The 21,069-nt window shown below is 44.9% G+C and overlaps 1 protein-coding gene across 2 annotated transcripts; it reads right to left on the bottom strand.

Annotated features, from left to right (window-relative positions):
- Nucleotides 1-1,025: 1,025 nt before the first annotated feature.
- Rbm24 (RNA binding motif protein 24) lies at nucleotides 1,026-13,680 on the bottom strand. Of its 2 annotated transcripts, XM_029547551.1 has the most exons (5): nucleotides 12,654-13,680; nucleotides 11,477-11,600; nucleotides 9,902-9,956; nucleotides 9,531-9,542; nucleotides 1,036-3,180 (listed from the first exon to the last, which is right to left on the bottom strand). In XM_029547551.1, the coding sequence occupies exons 1-5, from the start codon at nucleotides 12,819-12,821 to the stop codon at nucleotides 2,817-2,819; spliced, it is 723 nt and encodes a 240-aa protein (XP_029403411.1). In that variant the 5' UTR covers nucleotides 12,822-13,680; the 3' UTR covers nucleotides 1,036-2,816. The 2 variants fall into 2 exon arrangements, with proteins under 2 accessions (XP_021071209.1, XP_029403411.1); XM_021215550.2 differs by lacking the exon at nucleotides 9,531-9,542 and having other exon boundaries at nucleotides 1,026-3,180; nucleotides 12,654-13,676.
- Between the last annotated feature and the right edge of the window lie 7,389 nt (nucleotides 13,681-21,069).

Genomic DNA, 21,069 nt, shown 5'->3' with positions numbered 1-21,069 from the left:
CACTGAGGGACTGCTATATGACACTTTTGACTATTAGAGGCCGGCATTTCTGTTCCAATAAACTATATGAGAAGTTTGAAAATATCACCGACAAAGGGGGTTAGCTGCTAAATGTCATTTGGGACCTGGTGATATAGACCTCTAGGGAGGCCAAGATGGGAAGATCTCAAGTTAAAGCTACTATAGAGGGTGAGCTCATGGCTAGCCAGGGCTTTTCAGTGAGGCCTCATCCAGGACAGGGGATGGACCTCCATTAGATTCAGCCCCTAGGACCACATATATCAACTGTGGTGGTGCACACCTGTAATCCCAACACTCAGGAGTCAAAGGTTGCCGATCAGAGGTTCAAGGTCATTTTTCTTTTACATAGCAGTTTTAAGGTCTGCCCTGGTACACAAGAGATCCCGTCAAAGGTCAAAAAGGGGGATGGGAGTATTGTTCAGTGGTAGAGCATTTGCCTAGAGAGTGTTAAGGCCCCAGGTTCAATTTTAGCATCACAAAGCAATAAGCAAGAGCTTTTGGATCTATTGACATTTCTAGACATATGGAGGCTAGCTCCAGCCCCTTGTCTTCTCCAGTACCAGCAGCACTGTCCTGACCTAGGCGGAGGCTGCTTAAACCCACTCTTCAGTATGAATGGTCCTTCAGGAGTCAGTTTAGGGTGATGGTCTGTTTGTTACACATAAGGCAGGTACATAGTGAGATTTACTTTAGAGGTCAAAGAGTACATCCTCTGAGAGATTTTTTATATCCACAGAACAAGTTTTCCATTGAGGAATGGTTAATCAAAGTGGTTAAGAAGAAAAGGGACTAGGAGCTGAGGGCTGGGAACCTAGCTCTGTCGGTAGAGTGCTTGCCCCACGTTTGGGAGACCCTGGGCATTGTGCTACATGCCTGTACCTTCATCACTCAGGAGGTGTGAGGATCAAAAATCAAGGTTTTCCTTAGCTATGCGGCGAGGACAGCCAGCCTCTCTCAAAAGGAGAAAACTAATTCTGGCATCATTAGAAATAACCAATGCAACAGCAGTTTTTAAAAATTATATTTAATACAAGTGAATAGATGAGAAGATCTGAAACATTATAAAGCGAAATACACAACAAATAAATAATTTGCACAGGAGAGCCACGCCCTCCATTGAGGACCACTGCCCGGCACGGGAATACTTAAATCCAGTGACAATGGAGAGAGTCCATAAAAATGCTAACCTGTTGTCCCTTGTAGGAAGTTCTTCAAGTATAAAAGTCCAATACAGTGTAAAATAGTATTCATTTTAGTTTAAGAGTAAAAATTGCAAGTATCTCACTTTCAGAAGGAAAAATATAAAGCCGTCTTTTAAAACTACATACACTACACGAGGAAAGCGGGGACGCCATGAGTCCCCGGTACATGAGATCCACAGGGGGGAAGCAATTGAGGAAGCACAGAACCAGCGATGTAGCTCGTTAAAAAAAAAAAGTAAAACAACTCAAGACTAAAATAAACTCAAATATGTTCAGGCGAGAGTACCCACCCGAACAGTGCACATAGGAATTTAAATAAATCCAAAGCCAACGTCTTTAGTTGAATAGGTTAATATTTAATATGCTACATCTAGACCTACTGAATAACTTATGCCATGAGATGAATACATAATTTTACAGTGTCACTTCTAAAGTTCCTTCCTTTAGAGTGCAGCATAGTAAAACTTAAAAATAAATATCTTAAATAGGATTATTATTAAGGCACATTATAAAGTACAAGATCGTCAACCGTCGGAGAACTGTAATGTCAAGAACCTTGCTGTCTTAGGTACTGTAGTCGCTAATAAATAGTTTTAAATAGGACTCTGAAATAGATACAAAAAAAGTGTAAAATTATTTTAAAGGGGGAGAGGTGGGGCAGGAAGAAAAGAAAGGTCCTTCAGACAGTCCCGAAGGGGTGAGCATCTGCAAATTCTGCCTGCCTTTACCCATAATCCTCTAGTCTACATAATAAATAGAAAGACAAGTGGTGTGGTGAAAGCCTGGCCCACAGATGAAACCATCCCCCAGTGACAGGGAATGGGGAGAGGAATTAGAATGTGACAAGCTCCTCCCACGAGTACAAGTGATGGACTCTTCCCCGAACGGTGTGTGCTATTGATTGTCTGAGCGGCTGGTGCAGTTTCAATGGCTCCACAACCCCACTCGTCCACAGGACAGATGAGAAAATAGCTTTGGTACCTGTTCACCACTGTACCCGCCGTCACACCCCTAAACTGATTGTTCCATACCCATCTTCTGAGGTAGCACAAACGCACTACCTCCTGCCTCCACAGAGTTCTGCAGGCCTGCAGTTACTGCACCGAAGGACAGCCAACGCTTTTCTGTCTTGTTTTCTTTCTTTTTTTCTTTTTGAAATCTACGTTTGCGCGTAATTCAAGCTACATATTGCTCACTCCGTATTCCCTGGTTCAACTAGATTCCCATAGCATCTTCTAACTTGGAAAAGGCAGTTTGCTTCCCTGATACTATAAAAAAGAGCAAAAAAATAAAAATCCCCATACAAAAGTGAAGTCCCATTGGTACCCCTGCCATCATCTCCTAGTGGCTATTCTGTGTAACTCGGGCTCTTTGGGATTGACTTCAAAAACTGTTTCTCGCCCTCCCTTTTTCCCCTTACCACCTGCAGCACTACCGGAAGTATGGTAAAAAAGTAACGCCTCCCCTTCACACCAGCCTTGCCTTCTCCCTTTAAAGCCCTTAGGTCAACTGTTAACTTTCTCATTAGCTACTAAAAAACTGGGAGATCGGGAGGGAAAGAGAAACCCTTTTGACTTTGATCAGACGGCTGGTCTACTGCATTCGGTCTGTCTGCAGTTGTTGAGGCTGGTACTGGCCGAAGGCGGCTGCTGCTGCAGCCGCTGCAGCCGCAGCAGCAGCTGTCCCGGGCGCAGCTGCGGTGATGGGCTGTTGGACAGCATAGCTGTAGCCCCCAGTGGTGACGTAGCCTGCAGCAGCTGGGGATGCTGCATAGGGGTACTGGTCATAGGCAGCGGCGGCAGCGGCTGCGGCAGCAGCGGCGGAGTACTGAGCGTAGGCGGCTCCAGTGTAATCAATGTACGGTGTGGTGGAAGCCGCAGCTGCTGTGGGCTGCACGTGGGGAATGACCACTCCAGGCTGCACAAAAGCCTGCGGGTAGACGTAGTGGGCGGGGATCCTGTGAAGAGACAAGAAACCAAGTCAAGCCTCAGTCATCTCTTGTGGGAACTCTTTCGCTCAGAGATGGAGACAAACTCAAAATTTAGTGGTTGCTATCAACATAGGGTTGCCATAATATCTACTCTTTAGCCATCCATTTGATGCTCCCTTGAGAGAATTCATCAACAACAACAGAAAAGAAAAGAAAATGGAATGCCATTCTCCCAGTTAGAATTTTCACTCTCACTTCCAGCCCTGCAGTAGGCGAGTACGCCACGTTTGGAAAATGGATCACAATTAGCCAGGGCTGGGCCTAGAAGACAGATTTAACAGGGGCTTCATGGATTCTGAAAAAACTCGTCGAGTTCATCTAAGAAAGATATGTATGTCTAGCAAATAGAAAAAACCATGCCGTGAATACAGGGCTCGGAAGGTTGTCGGAGATGGAACGGTTCTGTGGGGGGCGTGGTGGCCTGGCCGGTCAAGGGAGAATAGACTCCAGTGTTCTTTATCATGGCAACCCTATTTGAAATCGCTAGGCAGACTCGGCACACATTAATCTCTCTGCAACCTCAGTCACCCTGATTAAAAAAAAAAATCATAATTACGAAAGAAGCAGGCGACAAAATAAAATAATAAAATAATAAACCTCAAACCAGGAGCTTCAAGGTTGACAAGTGTGGTAAGCACAGCAGACACACTCCTCACACGACAGTAGTGCGGTTCACTCGGTTCACAAAAGGCTGTTGTGAGAAGCTACCCAAGTGCTATTAACAGTCCCCCACGCAGAGATTCTCAAAGAGGTGTGTGGCACACTTCCGATCTCTCCTTGATTCTCCCCCCACCCCCGTAAGGACAGATCAGTCAGTTGAACCTTTTCGACTGTCAGGCAGCTAAGGCTCAGCCGGCTTGCTTCTCTCTATGTAAGGCAGACAGAAAGGGGCTGGGGGTTGGTGAACTTGATGGAAAAGCTGGGGATAGGAAAGACCACAACCAAATGTCTCGGAACTTAACAGAGACTCAAAAAAAGATATGCATCGTAAGGCAGCACTTTTTCTGCATGCCCACCAACTCTTATGTTAGTCTCCATGTCAGAAGAAATGGGCTTGCTAACCTATCTGCTTTTAATCCGTTTATATAGTTTAGTTGCATGGTTATGGGTCACCCTGAAAAGAGCCAAGAACATATAACAAAATCAAGTATCATTTTAATTGCTGCAGTCACATCTCACAGACAGCCTAGACCTGAGGCCCTTTCTTAAAAGTTGGTTAATAATAATAATAATAATAATCTCAAGATTTATGACCAAAGGGTGGCAACTGCAGATGCCCCTCTTGCGGCCCCTTCCCGCCCATTTTCAAAGTCCTACCTCGACTATCTGACTTATTTTTGTCCTTCTTTAAATGAATCTCCCTCACAACCCCCTATCTTTTCTAAAAATAGAACACAGGCATGCTATCTTGCTGTCAACAAGACCAACATATTAGTATCACAAGCACAAATAACCGTCTTCAAATTTTACAGAACACAAAACATCACATTCAGTCTCTTCAAAAATGCAAGATTGATTTTTTTCTTCTTTCTTCCTTTCTCTCTCTTTCTTTCTTTCTGTCTGTCTGTCTGTCTGTCTGTCTCCAGAATTCTATGGAATCACTTGTAAGACTGTCCATGAAAAAGATGAATTTATCAGAGAGGGTGGTGAACTGTCTTCCTTGAGAAAAAAAAATACATTTGATTTTTACTAGAATTGTAGCTCTTTCCCAGTGCCAGCAGAAACCATGTCACCAAGTGTTTCTGAGGACACTCAGAGATGTTCTTAACTGCATGTCAGAAACCAGGCACTGTGCGTGGTCATGCACACATTCAGAACTCTGTGGCACATCAGGTGACTGGCTCACCCTGGGTGACAGGTGTGGCTGTTGTAAAGCACTACCCCCAAAGCCGATGGGTCCACAATGTGCAGACACAGCTAAGAGAGTCCCCTCTCCTGCCAGTTTACATGTGGTGACGGGCAGCAGAGGCTGCAGCTGGGCTATTTTTGATCCTGTCATGCGACAAGGGTTTCCAGCGGATAAAATGTCTTTATAAGGCCAAAGTGAAACATCTATCAGCTACAAAGGCCAGCCAGTCTGAACCTCACTGATACAGGGACATTAACCCTTCGTGCCTCCAGTGTTCTAAGGACAGGCTGACAGGTTTGTATTTTCAAATAACAGAGTGGCTCAAGGGAGGTTTAATCCACACATACCCCTGTCCCAGAAAGGCAGGATAAAGAGAGAGATGGGAGGAATGTATCAAAGCAGAGAAAGTATTCCTTCAAGAGTTACTGTGTCTGTATTTATGTTAATGTCTACTTCTGACTGGGCAGAGCCACTCGATGAGAATGTAATTTATTTTTCTGGAAGAGGAGATTCCTACATGAAGGCTGGCAAGGGTGGGGAAGATATCTGAAAGACAAATGAAGAACTGGGGGCTTTAAAAGATCATGGAAAAAAGGAGCCCACAGGACCCCAGAGAGTCATGTCCCACAGGACCCCAGAGAGACTCCCATGACTCAGTTCAGGGAGAAGGCAGCAGATGGTCTGGGAATGCCCCTCCTACTAGAATTCTACCAACCTTTAGCCTGCTAATTCACTATAGAGCGCTCAAACCAAGTAGCTACAAAGTTCATGAGCCAAGTTAACACCCTGGTGATTAAAGAAAACTGACTACATTTCCTCCAATTTCCATTCCTTTAGGTCTCCCTAACATCTCTCTTCGATTTCCTTGCTTCCTTCCTTCCTTCGACAACATCTCTTTATGTAGTCCAGGCTAACTTCAAATTTATGGTCATCCTGCCTCAACCTCCAGAGTTCTCGTCTCCTACCATGTGCCACCATACCAGGCTAGTCTTTACGACTTTCAAAGCAATAACATAATGCGTTAGCTCTTTCAGTCTATTGGGCTGACTCTTGATCAGTTCTTCATTTCATCAACTTGCCCATAACAGTGATCCCTAATATCACACAAACCATACAAACCATTTCTTAAATCTTATCATTTTGGGCCTTTTGTTGCATCTATCACTATATGTGTGTGTGTGTGTGTGTGTGTGTGTGTGTGTGTGTGTATATATATATATATATATATATATATATATATATATATATAACCTTTCTTTGGACCCAGTCATCCAGGTATCTTACTATTTCCTCAACATGCTGCTGATCACCAGATTCCACGTTAACACATAACTACTATTCTTTACCCAGAATGCCAACCCTCCCCCAGTCTCTACATCCCCTATCTACATCCCCTATCTACATTTCCTATCCATCTACCCTAGATCTAGACCTTGGTACACACGAACCTTTGGAAGTCTACTTTTCCTCTTTATCTCATGGTGTTCCTCTGTGAAAAAGGATGACGTTTGTCCAGTCCAGAGATGCTGTACGTGAAAGTTCTCTATGAGAGGAGCCTCCAGTAGGCAGTATGGTAGATGCTTAATAACATAGCTTCCCATCCTCACTGTCCTTCCAAGATCTAGCTCATCTTCTTCATGAAGACTTCCTTGAGACCACTCATCTGCTGTCTCTCTCCTTCTGTCTGATGCCCCCCCCCCAGCACTGGTTATTTTATTAGTAGGCGGTGAGACGGGCACATTATGCCTTTTCTGGCTATAGCTTAACATCAAGGAATGGATACAGCTTCCAAGGTGAGGCGGACCATGACTCTGAAGTTGGACTCACATTCTAACACAGCCAGAGGTTTTGTGACCAGTTGGGGGCTAATTAACCTGTCTGCACTTGTTTTGTTTAATTCTCAAGAATAGTCCTTAACAGTGTCATTGTCAAATGCTCACTGTAAGGATTAAATGTCCCAATTCACGTGTCTCTCTTACCTGTTCTGTGTATGCAGTACAGCGGGTCATCTAGAGCGTACAGCTAAACACTGAGATGGGGGCTCAGTAAACACTTAAGTGTATGATTAACTTTGTGTAAACTCATCCTTAAATCTCTACTCAACAAAGCTCTAGCACCTTTCCAGAGCTGTAACGAGAAAACACTTCTTTCAAACAGAGACCATTTCCTTAGAAGTGGATGCTCGCCAAGCCCACAAGACCATCCACATTGGTGCTCTGCTAAATCAGAAGTCCTTTCAACTGATGCGTTTGTCTTTAAAGACCTTAGGTAACCCGGGGGATGTTTAAGGACTGCAGAAAACGAATAGTCTTCTCGCTACCCTTTCAAACAAGTACAACATTAAAAATTCTCAAGCTTGCTTCCAGGAAAGTCTAAAATAAGAACACAGGGCATTCAAACACAGTTTAGTGTGACCAGGTGTGATTTGTTGGTTACAGTCTAAGAACCACTCAAAAAACGAAAAGAGAAACCTTACTTGGTCTACCTGGAATGATATCTGTTTCAAATCTCAAGTTCAACTTGAATCTCAAGTTCAAACAATTTATGCACGCAGTAACAATCACCATCCATCATAAAGACAGTTAATATCAGAAGAGATGAAAAACAAAAGGTTGCTATAAAAACACACTTGATTTAAAAGTCCCATGAAATACACATCACCCCGGTGGCTCTCCTCTTCTCTGGGTTACATTCTTTATCAAGGATTCTGAAAGGCTACCACAGCCAGGCCAGATATATGCGAGAATGCTGTAGTTTGTCTGCACACTGAGCCTCTGCTGAGCCTCCCTGTTTGTTCATCCCATCGCACACCATTTAGACACACCCAGTGGTCTCATCTACCTCACATCTACCCTCCTCCTCACGGGCTTGTTCCAGTCTCCCAATCCACGTGTTTTCTTGGGATTCTGAATGATGCCAAGCCACTTCTCAATGAGTGATTCTTGGCTGCTCTAACAGCTTCTTGCTTCCCCCAGATGAAGACACAACTTTTTTTTTTCCCCAAAGTAATGGACACATCAGAACAGCAGTTAATTGATTTGGTTTTATACTCTTTCAGGATGACGCCTGGGAGGTCAGGACTAAAGCCCACTATTACACCTACAGATGTATGTTTTCTTTCATAGTCTCAAGTTGACTGAGAGGCCACACCGGTGAAGTAACAGCACCGGGAGAGGGGAGGGGAGGAATGGAGAAGAGGAAGGAGGGATGGAGGGAATGTGGCCCAATCAACTCATCCCGTGTCCTTGCCTAAGTTGGCTTGGGAGGGGCTTTGGGACAGAACTATACTTAACTGTAGCTTTTTAAAAAGCTGCAGATGCCTCTAAGAATGAGTTACTAATAGATTAAAATAACAAGAGGGTACTAAGAAGATGTCCAGAAGAATATGGCTTGCTTCTTCTAAGTCAACTTGCTACTTATTTTTGGTTGTTGTTGTTGTTGTTGTTGTTGTTGTTGTTGGCCTCTATTAGGAGATGCTTACAGTAGGTATCTATCTGTAAGGACAGATTCTTGCCTTCTAGGCGACACACAAAGATCTTTAGGTACTAAGCTGGCTAACGATAAAATTCTTTAACAAACTTGGATATTCAAAAAAAGAACTAGAGTTACAACAATATCAGTCAAGTGGAAGATGGAAGAAACATACTCTAATGTCCAGGATAAATGGATGGTGGCCTTCCTCCTGTGTCCTGTTTAATGTAATGGAACTGGGGACTTAAGGGGCTGGTAATAACAGGACCCAGAGAGAACACAGATGTGAGCAGGCTGTTGACCTGTTAGGTCCGCAAGGTGGGAGTTAGTACTGTGCTACTCAAAACAAAAACCAAACAGAATTAAGGGGGCAGGGGAGCCCCAACTGGTGAGTGTTAATAAAATCTGAATAGAGCTCGTGAAACTTCATCAGAAGACCTGGCGGTAGACAGACATTGCAGAAAGAAAAGCCCCGTTCCCAGGAAACAGACTTACAACATGCAAGCAGGGAATCTGAATATTCTTACAGAGAGAAATCACACGATTTAGCACTCACTACAAAAAAAAAAAAGTTAAATGGAAGTCACAGGCTAATAGCTTAAAAGCAGGAGGAAGGGGGAAAAAGGACCCTTTGCTTCCCATGGCAAAGTCAAAAGGTCAACACTGCTTATCACCGCCACCACCAAACTCAAAACGGCAAAGAGCCCCTTCCCCAGGAAAGAGAAGACACTCATTACAGCTCTGTTCAATTAAGTCAAAGCACACAGTTTAGCTATCAACACCACTTCATGACTGTAATAAATAAAAATAAAGCACACGGAAGGCTATCAAGTATAGTGAAAAATAAAAATAAAAAATAAAGACAGCACCACCAACATCCATGCATGGTTAATCACCATCTGAGCTTGTGTGTCTGAGTCTACTGGTTACAGAGTTTAACTCCAAACAGAACTAGTCCACCTCTCATCACCGCATCCTTCTCATCAGTTAGCTTAACTGTAAACGAGCCCTGTCAGGTTAGAAAGAGATAAATCACATTGAGTCAAGCCAACAGCAGGAATGATGAACGGGACACATGTCTTGTGCACACGTCGTACCTGGTATTTTTGGTTTTGATTTTTTTTTTTGTTTGTTTAATCATAAGCCCAACATTTGGCTGGTTTAGAGACTGCATACTTGGTCAGATAACTTGACTCATCTAAAAATATTTATAGTATCAGCATTAAAAAAATACATAAGCATATATAAATATGCAAAACCCGGGATGTTCTGCGATTGATGTGTCGACCTTGTCTGTTCATAACAAAGAGGCAGGGAGACAAATGGTGACCATGTTGTAACTTGGGGGGGCTTGGTAAGTTGACTTACCCGAAAGGTCTCTGGATAAGGGCTGGGTGAAGCTGTTGAACGCCAAAGGCAAAACCTAGCAATAAAACACACCACAATTCCTATTTGTGCAGTTAGGGACATACTATTCCTATACAGGACCTACAGTCACAATTTGCGATTTAAAAAGAACCACTCCTACGAAACTGTTCTTTATATATGGAAAATAGATATGCTTTATAAATGTTACCATTCATCCTAAGTAAACATTTGAATAGACTAAGATTGGAAAACTTTAAAAAAAAATCTGCAAAGTTTACTTAACAGACATAAAAAAAGATTTGAAAATATTTAGAGAGAGACCCAAGAACAACAATGAAGTTAAATTCACAAATATTCCTACAGTTCCAACCCACAAGCAAAACAGAAGAAGAAGAAGGAGGAAGAGGAGGGGGAGGGAGAGGGGAAGGGGAAGAAGAAGAACAAGAACAAGAAGAAGAAGAAGGAGGAGAAGAAGAAGGAGAAGAAGAGGAGGAGAAGAAAGAAAAAAGTCTTTGCAATTTGGAACATTATGGCATGCCTTGAAAAGTTTTACATTTTACAGTTTATAGTATTAAAATTGTATAAAAACAAAACTCCCCATCGCTCTTTTGAGACTAGTACATGCACGATTCTTACAGTTTTATAGAGAAGATGTTTTTAGAAAGACAGAGCTTTGAATGTTCATGGGTATTTCTCCACGTATTTCTTTTCTGACAATCGGGTTCCTGAACAGAAATATCAACCTCTCTCTCTACACTTCCGCAGCAAAGGCTGAGTGAAGGGCACATGGATTTTGGCCACAGAGCTGCTTGCCTAAAGAATCGGAGTCATTTGCTCAGCCCTCTGGTGAATTATTTTCAGTAAATGTAAAGAACAGTCCCAAATAATACAACAGATTTTCACACAGACAAAGCTATATTGTAAACTAACAGCTATGGAGATTTTTAGTAAATTATTTCTCATCTCCAAGTAAAAATCATTGAAGACAAAAACCAACCAACCAACCAAACAAACAAACCAACCAACCCAAAAATGTGAACTGGGAAGGTGAAATCTTCCTGTGTGTAAGTCTTTGATTGCTAGTGCTCTGTGATTTTATGTGAAAATATGTGCTATGCCCATCTTGGGTCAGGGTTCAGATCACGCATGCTCTGAGCACAGTGTAAGTGGCCTGGGGCACACTTAAGAAAGGAGGCTCACTGGCTAGAGGTGACAAGGCACACATAATATATACCTTTTAATCCACAAGTGGCTAGTAAAAACTGGATGACTGAAAGCAGACAAAAACATCTATCATTGTATAGGAAAACACACGAATTAACTTTTGGGTGCCTGCTATCTGGACCCTAAGATCTATTTTTGAACATAGGCACATCTCAAGTACCCAGAGGCGTACTTACAATGTTCATGTATCTTTAATGCCTTGGTGGAACAACCAGCTCAAGTTCTACCAAATAGAACTACAGAGTCTCAGGATGCTGGCTTTTCTGGGCTGGGGGTGGTAGTGGGATCTGTCTACAGCTGGGTGGGGAGTTGGGGAGGAGGGAGGGGGAGGGGGAGGAGGGTGTTGCTCACCTGGCTGCATGATTCTTGGTTTTGCTCCCAAGTATGCCAGATTCACATTGGCCTTCCTACCATCGATGATGGGGTTGGGATCCTTGCAGGCCCTTTCAGCGGCAGCCCTGTCAGCCATGGTGACCTTAGCAACATACACAGACAGACACACAGAGCCCTCAGTTAACCCCTGAAGGAAAAGTATTCAAGTCACTGAGCTGGCTTGCCTTCTTTTCTTATTTGGGAGGGGTTTGGAACATTAACTCTTCATCCTCTGCCAGAAAGAAAAAAAAAAAAAAAAGCAGAAAGAACAAAGCAGAAAGGACCCCCTCCGCCCCCCACCCAAAGTCCTAAGGGTGCTAGTGTGGGGCCTAACAGAGATTGGGAGCCACAATTCTGAATTACATTCCCACCGGAGCCCCAGAGGTACTGTGGGCTTTAAACAAAGTCCAGCCCCAAACCAGCTGGTTGCTCCCAACAGGGAAAGCCTCCCCAGCGACAATAGCGATTGTCCTGATCCAGGGCTCTAGGCTCTTTGGGCTGCTAGATTCGCCCCTTTAAATCTCCAGGAAGCTTTAATGTGCTGTTTCAGTTAGGCAAACACCCAGAGGTGCAGCCTTTTCTTTTCCTTTTAGAATCTACCTTTGCAATTTAAAAGGTAGTGATGTAAAGGGGGGGGGGGTTTGCTCTAAACCTCCCGGTTGCCTACCCCCAGCCTGAACACCACACACACACACACACACACCACTCCACACTCACTGTTTTTTTGTTGTTGTTGTTTTGTTTTTGTTTTTTTTTTCTTTCTTTCTTTTTTTAAACAAAGCACCAGCTCACTTAACAACCAGCCTCCAACCAGGGAACACCACAGTGAGGGGCTCTGCTTCCTCCCTCACAACTCTATGCATCCCTGTTCTCTCCTTCCCAGGCTCTTGGGCCACCGAAAGAGCTTGGCCTCAGGTCCTCTCCGTACCCCACGAGGCAGCCACGGCCCCTCGCTTCTCCAAGCCCCACGCACTTAAAGTTTCAGCTCAGCTCCGAGTGAACGGGCGTCCCGCGAGGTCCCATTGAGCCCCTTACCCTAAGCTCTGCCACCCTAGGGCCTGGGGCCACTCGCTCCTTCCTGGCCTGATCGCCTCGGCCAGGACCTCTCTTAGTTGCTCCCCACCCACCCCGAGAGTCTTTCTTCCACGTAACTTACAAATCCGTAGCCCCGGGACTTGCCGGTCTGCCGGTCGGTGATGACCACCGCCTCCTCGATGTCTCCGAAGACCTCGAAGTACTTGCGCAGGCTGGCGTCGGTGGTGTGGTAGGGCAGCCCTCCTACGAAGATCTTGGTGTACGTCGTGTCCTTCTGGGTGGTGTGCATCTTCGCGCCCGCCCCGCGGCTCGGGCTCCGGCTGCGGCTGCGGCTGCGCCTGGTCCTCGGGCTCCGCGTCTCCCGCAGCGCGCGGCGGCCGCCGGGGGCCGAGGGCGCGCGCGGGGGCGAGGGGGCGGCGTGGGCGCTGGGCGCGCGGCTTCCCAAGTGGCCCACTGTCCCCGACACTCGCCCGGGCGCTCTGCTCCAGTCCCCGCGTCCGGTCACTGTCCAGACCTTCCCGATCGTCCGGGTAACCAGCTCCGTAGCCGCGGACTGTGGGAGCCTTTTGCACTCACCCCGCGTGAAAGTAAAATATAAAATAAAAATATTTTTTCTTAAATGCAGAGAGGGTGGTGGTCTCCAAGTCCAGAAGAGGTAGATGTTTCTTTCTTTAAAAAAAAAAAATCGAGTGGCTTGGTGGGATGGGGATTGGCTCAGAGGCTACCGTGTCCCGGGGGCTTGGAGGTGGCAGCTGGGGGCGCGGTGCTGGGCCCGGCTCGAGCTGGGAACCGTCCCTTCTGCTTAGGAGCTGCCACACCAGTGAGGACGGAGGACGGCTCTCCAACCCTCTGCTCCTTTTTCCCCAGCGGCCCGGGGGTCGACGCCCGGCTGGGGAGGGGGCGGGCCGGACGCCTGCGATTGGCCGGGACAGCACCTGGGGTGCCGGGCGCCGCCGCCCCCCAGCTGTTGGGAACAGCTGCTTCTCTCCCCGCGTGCGGCGTGGCGCTGGGTCGCCTGGCTGGGGCTCTGGCGCTGTTGCTGGGGCAGAGTTGGAAAGGGCTGGAGGCGGCCTGGCTCTGTTGTTGCCTGCTCCTACTGGTCAAAGTCGCAAAGACCCCTGGCGACTCCCGCAGGGACCCAGAGTGAGCTGATTGACGCTCTGAAGCAGACCAGCTTTTCTCGCTAGGCCTCCCTGGCACAACCAGTTGACTTGAGAGTCCCCCGGGGCCTGGGGTGGTTTGTACAGAGAGGCCAGTCCCCTCCCAAACACCTGGGACCAAGGAGCTCTGCCTCCTCTAGCGGTCTGAACCGTGAGAAGAGCTCTCGAGTTTTCTTAGCCCCCAAAAGCTGGTGCTGTGGGTAACCAAGAGGTAGAGCCCCAGGCATGGTGTGTGGTGGGGTGAATAATAATAATAATAGCCTCTAGCATTTGGGAGTGCTTGAGAAAAACTGTGGCTTTAATGGCTCACAGCTAGCGAAGGGTGTCTGTATTCATCTGGCCCTGCCGTCTACTGCAGAGGACCATGAATTAGTACTGTACCTCCCACGATCATCAAATTTGTGCTTCCTGCCTAACTTAGTTATTCAGGAAGATGGGTACAATGTCTGTCTCAACACAAGTCGCTCCCACCTCCGCCTTTTTCCCCCCTAAGCAAAGAATCTATTTCCTTCTATTTGAATTGCAGAACGGTTAGTGAATTGACCTCATTTATTTATCCGGATATAATTGTAAAAAAGTATGATTTCTTTTAAAAGGGGGGAGAACCCTGTTACATAACGATTTCTACCAGCAAATCTGGAAGCATAGGTAGAATACACTAAACGTAGTATATATTTATTAACTTAAGCCAGCTCGTTGGCAGTTCTTATGCTCAATAGGGCTTTAAATTAATGATGCTTTGAAATCAGTCCATCATATTTGAGGTTTAGATTAAAATACCCCTCCCCTTTATTTTGAGACAGGGTCTTGTGTATCCTAGGCTGTCCTTGAACTTGCGGCGTATCACAAGGATTACTTTGAATTTGAACATCTGATTCTTCTGTCTCAGAGTCCTGAATGCTGGGACTGTGGGCATGTCTCCCTTCTCTGGGCTTATGGGATGCTTTGGGGAGGAACGCAGGGCTTCCTTCCTGCCAGGCAAGCACTCTGCCTATGGAGCTACATCCCCAGGCCCCTGATGAAAGTATTTAATGTGAACAGAACATTCCACTCTCTGCCCTCACTGCACAAGCAGGTTTTTTTTTACTTAGAGAGGGCAGTCCAGTCCCAACACTAATTGCCCCTGAGCTACATCTTTTATTTCCTTTTTAAACAGGTCAGTGTGTTAACTGATAGAGCCCCACAGACATACCCCAGTTACTTTCCAGGGCACCTTAGCTGTCAACCCCAGCCAATGAAGAATGTGGTGTTTGCAAAGGTGAATGAGAATTACTAGCAAACATCCTGGTAGGAAATCTTCATTTCATCTTGCTGATTTCCACAGGAGGCTGCCCAAGGTTATCGGGGTCGGTTTGAATCCTCAGTGAGAGAAAAGGAAAACTAAGAAATCTATCTGTGGTTAACCCAGGGGAGAAAAATTAAGCAGTTTATAATATAAGTATTTTATATGAAGTGTTGACATTTTAATACAGTTCCTCACGTTGTGGTGACCCTCCAGCCACTAAACTATTTTTATTGCTACTTCTTTTTTGTTGTTGTTGTTTTGTTTTTCGAGACAGGGTTTCTCTGTATAGCCCTGGCTGTCCTGGAACTCACTTTGTAGACCAGGCTGGCCTCGAACTTAGAAATCTGCCTGCCTCTGCCTCCTGAGTGCTGGGATTAAAGGCATGTGCCACCACGCCTGACTTGTTGCTACTTAACTGTAATTTTACCACTGTTATGAATAGTAACAAACTGTGTTTTCCAATGGTCTGGGGGGGGGGTCATGACCCACAGGTTAAGAACCGCTGTTGTAGCCAGCCCCAATGTGAAAATATAAATCTTTGTCGCTGTTTAAGTGAAGTACTAGTTTAGAAGGGACTCTGTGATAGAAGGACGAAAGATAATTTTTAAAAGTAAGAAAGCAGACCCTGACCCAGAAGAGGCATGCTTTCCAGTATTTAATATTCATCTTACGGTGTCATTTCACAATTATAGTACTTCACTGAAGCGCAGGCGGGCAAAAGCCTCTGAGAGGGGAGGTGTCTACTAAGAAGTCCCTGACACTGTGTGCCATTGGCTGACTTGTGTCTTCCTACATGGGTAAGAAGCCAACCCAGCCTGCGGGCAAGGAGAGAGTATCTGGGAGTGCAGCCAGGCATTTGGATGGTGGTCACTAGGCAAAGTAGAGAGAGCTAAGAGGAAGGTTTTACCCCCACAACAGGATAGACTCTCCTAGAGCTCAGCCTTGGGGAAGAAATACACTCTTCACTTCGAGGACTGAGGAGCAAGCTTGGTGGGAAAAATGCTTGGTGTGCAAGTGCTAGGACCTGAGTTCAAATCCCTGCATCACCACAAACACTAGCTGTGCTGGCACATCTTGGCCAGCTTCTGGCCTCTGTATACACGCGCGCGCGCGCGCACACACACACACACACACACACACACACACACACGTGGAGTGTGGTGAAGTTGGCAGAGACTAGTATGTCATCATATCAGAGAAAATAGCACAGGTAACTGTAGTCCCTTAAGTCCCCTGGGACCCCACTGGAGTGACTTTAGAAAGTATTTGACACTTTCGTCTGAAATTGTTTCATTTTGAACAGGATGATACCTGGTCATTGGGACATTTTTTGGAAAATCCCACAAATAATCAAGGCATTCCTGGTCAGCTGGCATGAGCTGCTGAGGTGAGGGCGGAGAGGAACGGCGATTATTTATTTTCTAAATCCACATCAGGAGAGGACGTCGCTCAGTATGCCCCTTGCGTGCTGTGGATTTGATTTCACGTCTACACAAAGGGAAACACAGGACCGAAGGCCAGATCCCCTCTTGGTGGCTTTATGAACCTGTGCCATTAAACTATCCCTCCGGGGCTGTCAGATGGATCTCAATCCAGACCTCAAGATTATTAAGTACCAAATATTTCTGAACAAAGGCCCATCACAGATTCAGGCTTGAGTCACGATTAACAGTACGTGAAGAATCTTTTCTCTTTCCGGCTGCTTTTGGCAGAAGAGACGTGGATACCCGCGTGCCTTGTGTGCTTCTTTGGAGAGAAAAAGTGATGAAATACTGTACAAGTTATAAATAATTTCCAAGCTTGCCATATCCAAATTAGTGCACGTGGATGGCCCGAATCCTTGGTTACCACTCCTTGGCAGGATTGATACCATTTTTATTACAGTAAGCTACTTACAGTAAATCACCATGCATGTTCAAAATCTTTATCTGTTAAAGGCCAGAACCAAACCACAAGGATTGGATACCCGTGTTATCTAATTTTTTTCTCTTTCCTCACTTCCTCTCCCTCTTTAATCATGAATGGCAACTCCAGGATTACAGGAGTTTAGAAGAATTTTGAAGAGGGGGAAAAAAAAGTGTAACATTTCATGAAGGTTGAGAAACATCATTTTCTTCCTGGACAATAATCTACCCCAGTGTCAGGACATTCTCTTGCTCTTGCTTCAGGTCCTCAAAACCATGTGCTGAACCTTACAGTACTAAAGAGTTAATCTCCTGACAACCAGGGTCTGGAGCGATTAGCTCAGTCTGTATAAGGCTTACCTCGCAAGCATGAGGAGCTACATCTCACCTGTAGAATGGTGGGCAGAAGCTAGGTGTGTAGAGCGAATTTTTGATCCATCCCAGCATTTGGGAGGTGGTGACTACTAGCGGGCTAGCCTAGTCTAGTTTGTGAGTTTCAAGCCAGAGAGAGACCCTGAAAAGGACACAAAACCAAGGTGAGTTAAAGGCTAGGAGGTCAACCTCCATGTGCACATGTTCATCTATACCCTGGAAAACACACACACACACACACACACACACACACACACACACACACGGGAAATATTTACTGCAAATCCTCTCTTTAAGATATATAACCCCTGTCCCATGCTTGATATGAACTAATATATTCTGGAGAGAACTCACTGCTTGTGGAATGTTCAAGCCAGTTACTTAGCATTTTTTATTTTTTTTTTTTTTTTTTTTTTTGAGGTAAGCCAGTTTGGGTAACTTGGAAATGGCCTGTCCTCCCTTGAGCCTCTGTAAGCGTTCCTAGGCTGCCTCTCAGGTTTTCTCGTCTATGGAACAGCTCTAAGCAGTTGCACCTGTTTCTCTGGGCCGGCCGGTAATCCTTAGTCACAGAGAACACACACGCAAAGTGGGCCAGGGTGGTATTTTTGTGCACAGAACAGGCCGTTGGAAGCCGAGGTCAGGCAGCTCAGCTCGGTCTTGGAGAAATCTATTCCTGTTGCATTCCGCCTTAGCTAGGCTGGTAAGATGGCTTGAAATGAACAGGTGTAACTATCGAAGCCACAGCACCGATTTTATGTCAAGCGATTTTTCACATCGGAAGGCAGGGTGGAGTTCTTTAAGTGATCAGACAGAGTTAAAATGAAAGTACAAGAAAGTTCATCGTTAACTTCACCTTGCAAACAGTCTCCCTCTGCTGCAGCCATGAGCCCGCTTGAATTTCTGTTTAAATTTGGAAGGCTGGGAAGAGACTCCGAGCATTTTAACCCACCGTGTGTGGCTTTCCTTTTCAACTCAGGGCGCACTTGAGTTTCAAGCGGGTACACAGTGAGCCTCCAGGCTGCCAAGCTATTTTTAGGGCACTGATAGAACTCTCCAAATGTATTGGATGACCGCTCTTGATGACAATGTTATCCTGGTGATGTGACTGTGGTCTAGGCAAAGGGCAAAGTGGTGGAAATAGCCTTGAATCCTGGGACAGGAGGCATGGGGCCTGATCCAGACAGTTATTAATTAGCTCCCAGAACGGGTTTGGTTTTTCTCGATGGGAAAGCACAAATGGAGGGGTAAGGGCGCAGCTCAGTGATAGAGCGCATGCGTGCCGTAAGCAAGGCACAGTTTTCTTCTCTAGCAAAAAGAAAGGTTCATTCAAAGGATGGGGATGAGCAGAAAGCACCAGTCCTAGAATGAAGGCTGCTGTTCCCCTCTCCCCCCTTATTTAAAGATATCTATTCGTTCCCCGAGATTTAGGAGACAGCCGAGTGCTTGTACTTAAGTGTTATTTATTTTCCTTTTAATGTAAACTATTCAAGGTCAGCCTGCTAAAGTTATGTTTTCTCTGGTAACAATGGGAAGGCATATTTGTGCTAGAAAATTACAGATTGACAGCAAGATACACACAGGAGAAAATCAAATGCACCCACAATTCTTCTTCTTAAAATAACTATTGACATTTCAGAGCGATCGATTCCAGACCTTTTCCTGCATACAAATAACACACAGAACAGTGTACAAACACTGGTTCATTGCACTCTACACACTGGGCTACCATCAGCTTAAAAAAAAAACTTATATAGCGAAATATTTTTCCTTTTCATGGCATGGTTTCTGTAATTCATTTTAAGTGGCATGCAGTGCTCCAAGATTTATTTATGCATTTTTTATTTTGTTGGGTATTTATGTTATCTTATTGATTATTAGGAAGGGCTATAAAGTCAGTATCCTTATAAATAGACTTTTATATTCATCTTTGGTTGTTACTTAAGGTCGGCTCCATAAGGGACTTTGTCTTGTCCACTGTTAAAGTCCAGTGCCAACTATTACTTAGATGAATGCATTCTTACAAGTTTCTATATTACATTGAAGGATATACCCATATTTAGAGCTTTTGACACATAATGCCAAGTTGTCTTTAATACAATAGATTTAATTTTTCCTTCCTTCCTTCCTTCCTTTCTTCCTTCCTTCCTTCCTTCCTTCCTTCCTTTCTTCCTTCCTTCTTCCTCCTTTTCTTCTCTTCCTTCTTCCTTCTTCCTTCCTTATCTCCCTCCTTTCTTCATCCCTTCCTTTCTTTCTAGAAAGGGTCTTATGTATCCAGGCTGCCCTCAAATGCACTATGTAGCAAATGACCCGGAACTTCTGATCCCAAGATTTAAAAGTGCAGAACCATCTCATTGCTTAGGTACTGACATTAACATGAGGTCATACTGTAACCAAATCTCATCTCCTCCCAGCCGTTTTTTTTTTTTTTTTTTTTTTTCTCTTCTCTGATTGGCTTGTTCTCCCCCCAGCTGTTTTGCTCTTCTCTGATTGGCTTGTTCTTAAACCGATTCCCCCTCAGGGTAGGATGGGGCTTTTGGCAGCATCAAGGCATAAAGCTATAAGCTGTTTGGTTTGAATGTAAGCGAGTTGAAGGCTGAGGACAGGGAGGTCAGACCCAAATATTCTAAATCTTACCTTCGTCCTTTAGGCTGTATACCCCTGATGGTTCAAACTCAGTCTTGAACTGCTCTAAAAGGCCAATGTCACTTGAGAACTGACAGACTAGAGACTGAACTCCACTGAGGCTTCTTTCCTGACACAAGTCCTTGAACCTCCATAAGTGGAGTGCCCCCCTACGCCTCAGTTCCAGAACTGCAGATACCATAACCTTACTAGACCCGTAGTGGTGAGATTCGGAGTTCTTGGATGCACAGAAATGGTAGAACGAGTGCTTTGGAAACAACCAAATAAGGCGCTAGAAACTTAAATTGAATTTTAAAAAATTACATATTTTCTTGGGTTAAAAAATGTCCACTTTTCACTTGATTTTTCACCTTCATGCATTTCTGGACCACTTTTTTTTTTCTTTTGAAAACTGTGTATTTTAAAGAAAACAAGACAAAAATTTGAAGCTGGGCAGGGAGGGACATGTTGAAATCTGTGATGGTCCAGTCCACCACGGGTCCCCACTTGAGGTTGGTGTCTAAAATGTCGCAAACTTGATGGTGCTTATTATAGATCTGGCTTACAGCTAGGAGTTATGGCTACATGGTCATTTAGTGTCACCTAGACAAGCCCTCTGCCTTGGTTAAGACAAAATATCAAGAGCTATGTTTCTAGAGCCATATAATTACCTGTTACCACCACCACTCCATTATCCTGAATCCCCAGGAATCTATGCTGTGCTTCATTTAGGAGGATGCTCAATAATGTCAGACAACATCTTTCCCCTTCACTGCTGCCTCTAATAACACAAGATCTCTCAGGGAGTTTGTCCCAAGTGACAGCACTCAGGATCTCAAGCAGGATTTGATGTGACCCTCTTTCCTGATTTCAATCTCACTGAACTTGTCTTTCATTTTACCTGTTGCATGGACAGGGGAAGAATTCTTGGGCAGAGAATAATTATCTCTATAACCCAAAAGACCCCAGTAAACATTGTGGGATTTTTCTTAGTGTTAGAAGGTAGCAGATAAAACCTTTTCTCCCCCTTGATTTTAGAAAGGATGTTGCCAATTCCTTGACTGTTGTGAGGTTTATTTCTCTTTATCTTTGTCTCCTTTAAAGCTATGCATTTGCCCAGAGTCACCACTGCTGCTGCTGTTGTTGCTTCTTTTCCTCCTCCTCTTCCTCTTCCTCTTCCTCTTCCTCTTCCTC

The sequence above is a fragment of the Mus pahari genome, chromosome 16 (genome assembly GCF_900095145.1).
Source record: "Mus pahari chromosome 16, PAHARI_EIJ_v1.1, whole genome shotgun sequence".
Lineage (NCBI taxonomy): Eukaryota > Metazoa > Chordata > Mammalia > Rodentia > Muridae > Mus > Mus pahari.
The sequence above is the reverse complement of the archived record's forward strand: the minus strand, read 5'-3'. Positions and strand labels throughout refer to the sequence as shown.

Bases quoted from the DNA above. Each gene is read 5' to 3' on its own strand.
- Rbm24 (XM_029547551.1), bottom strand. From the start codon at position 12,821: ATGCACACCACCCAGAAGGACACGACGTACACCAAGATCTTCGTAGGA. The intron at 11,601-12,653 runs GTAAGTTACGTG...TATGTTGCTAAG, and splicing joins AGTCCCGGGGCTACGGATTT to GTCACCATGGCTGACAGGGC. The intron at 9,957-11,476 runs GTGAGCAACACC...TTTTATTGCTAG, and splicing joins ACCAAGAATCATGCAGCCAG to GTTTTGCCTTTGGCGTTCAA.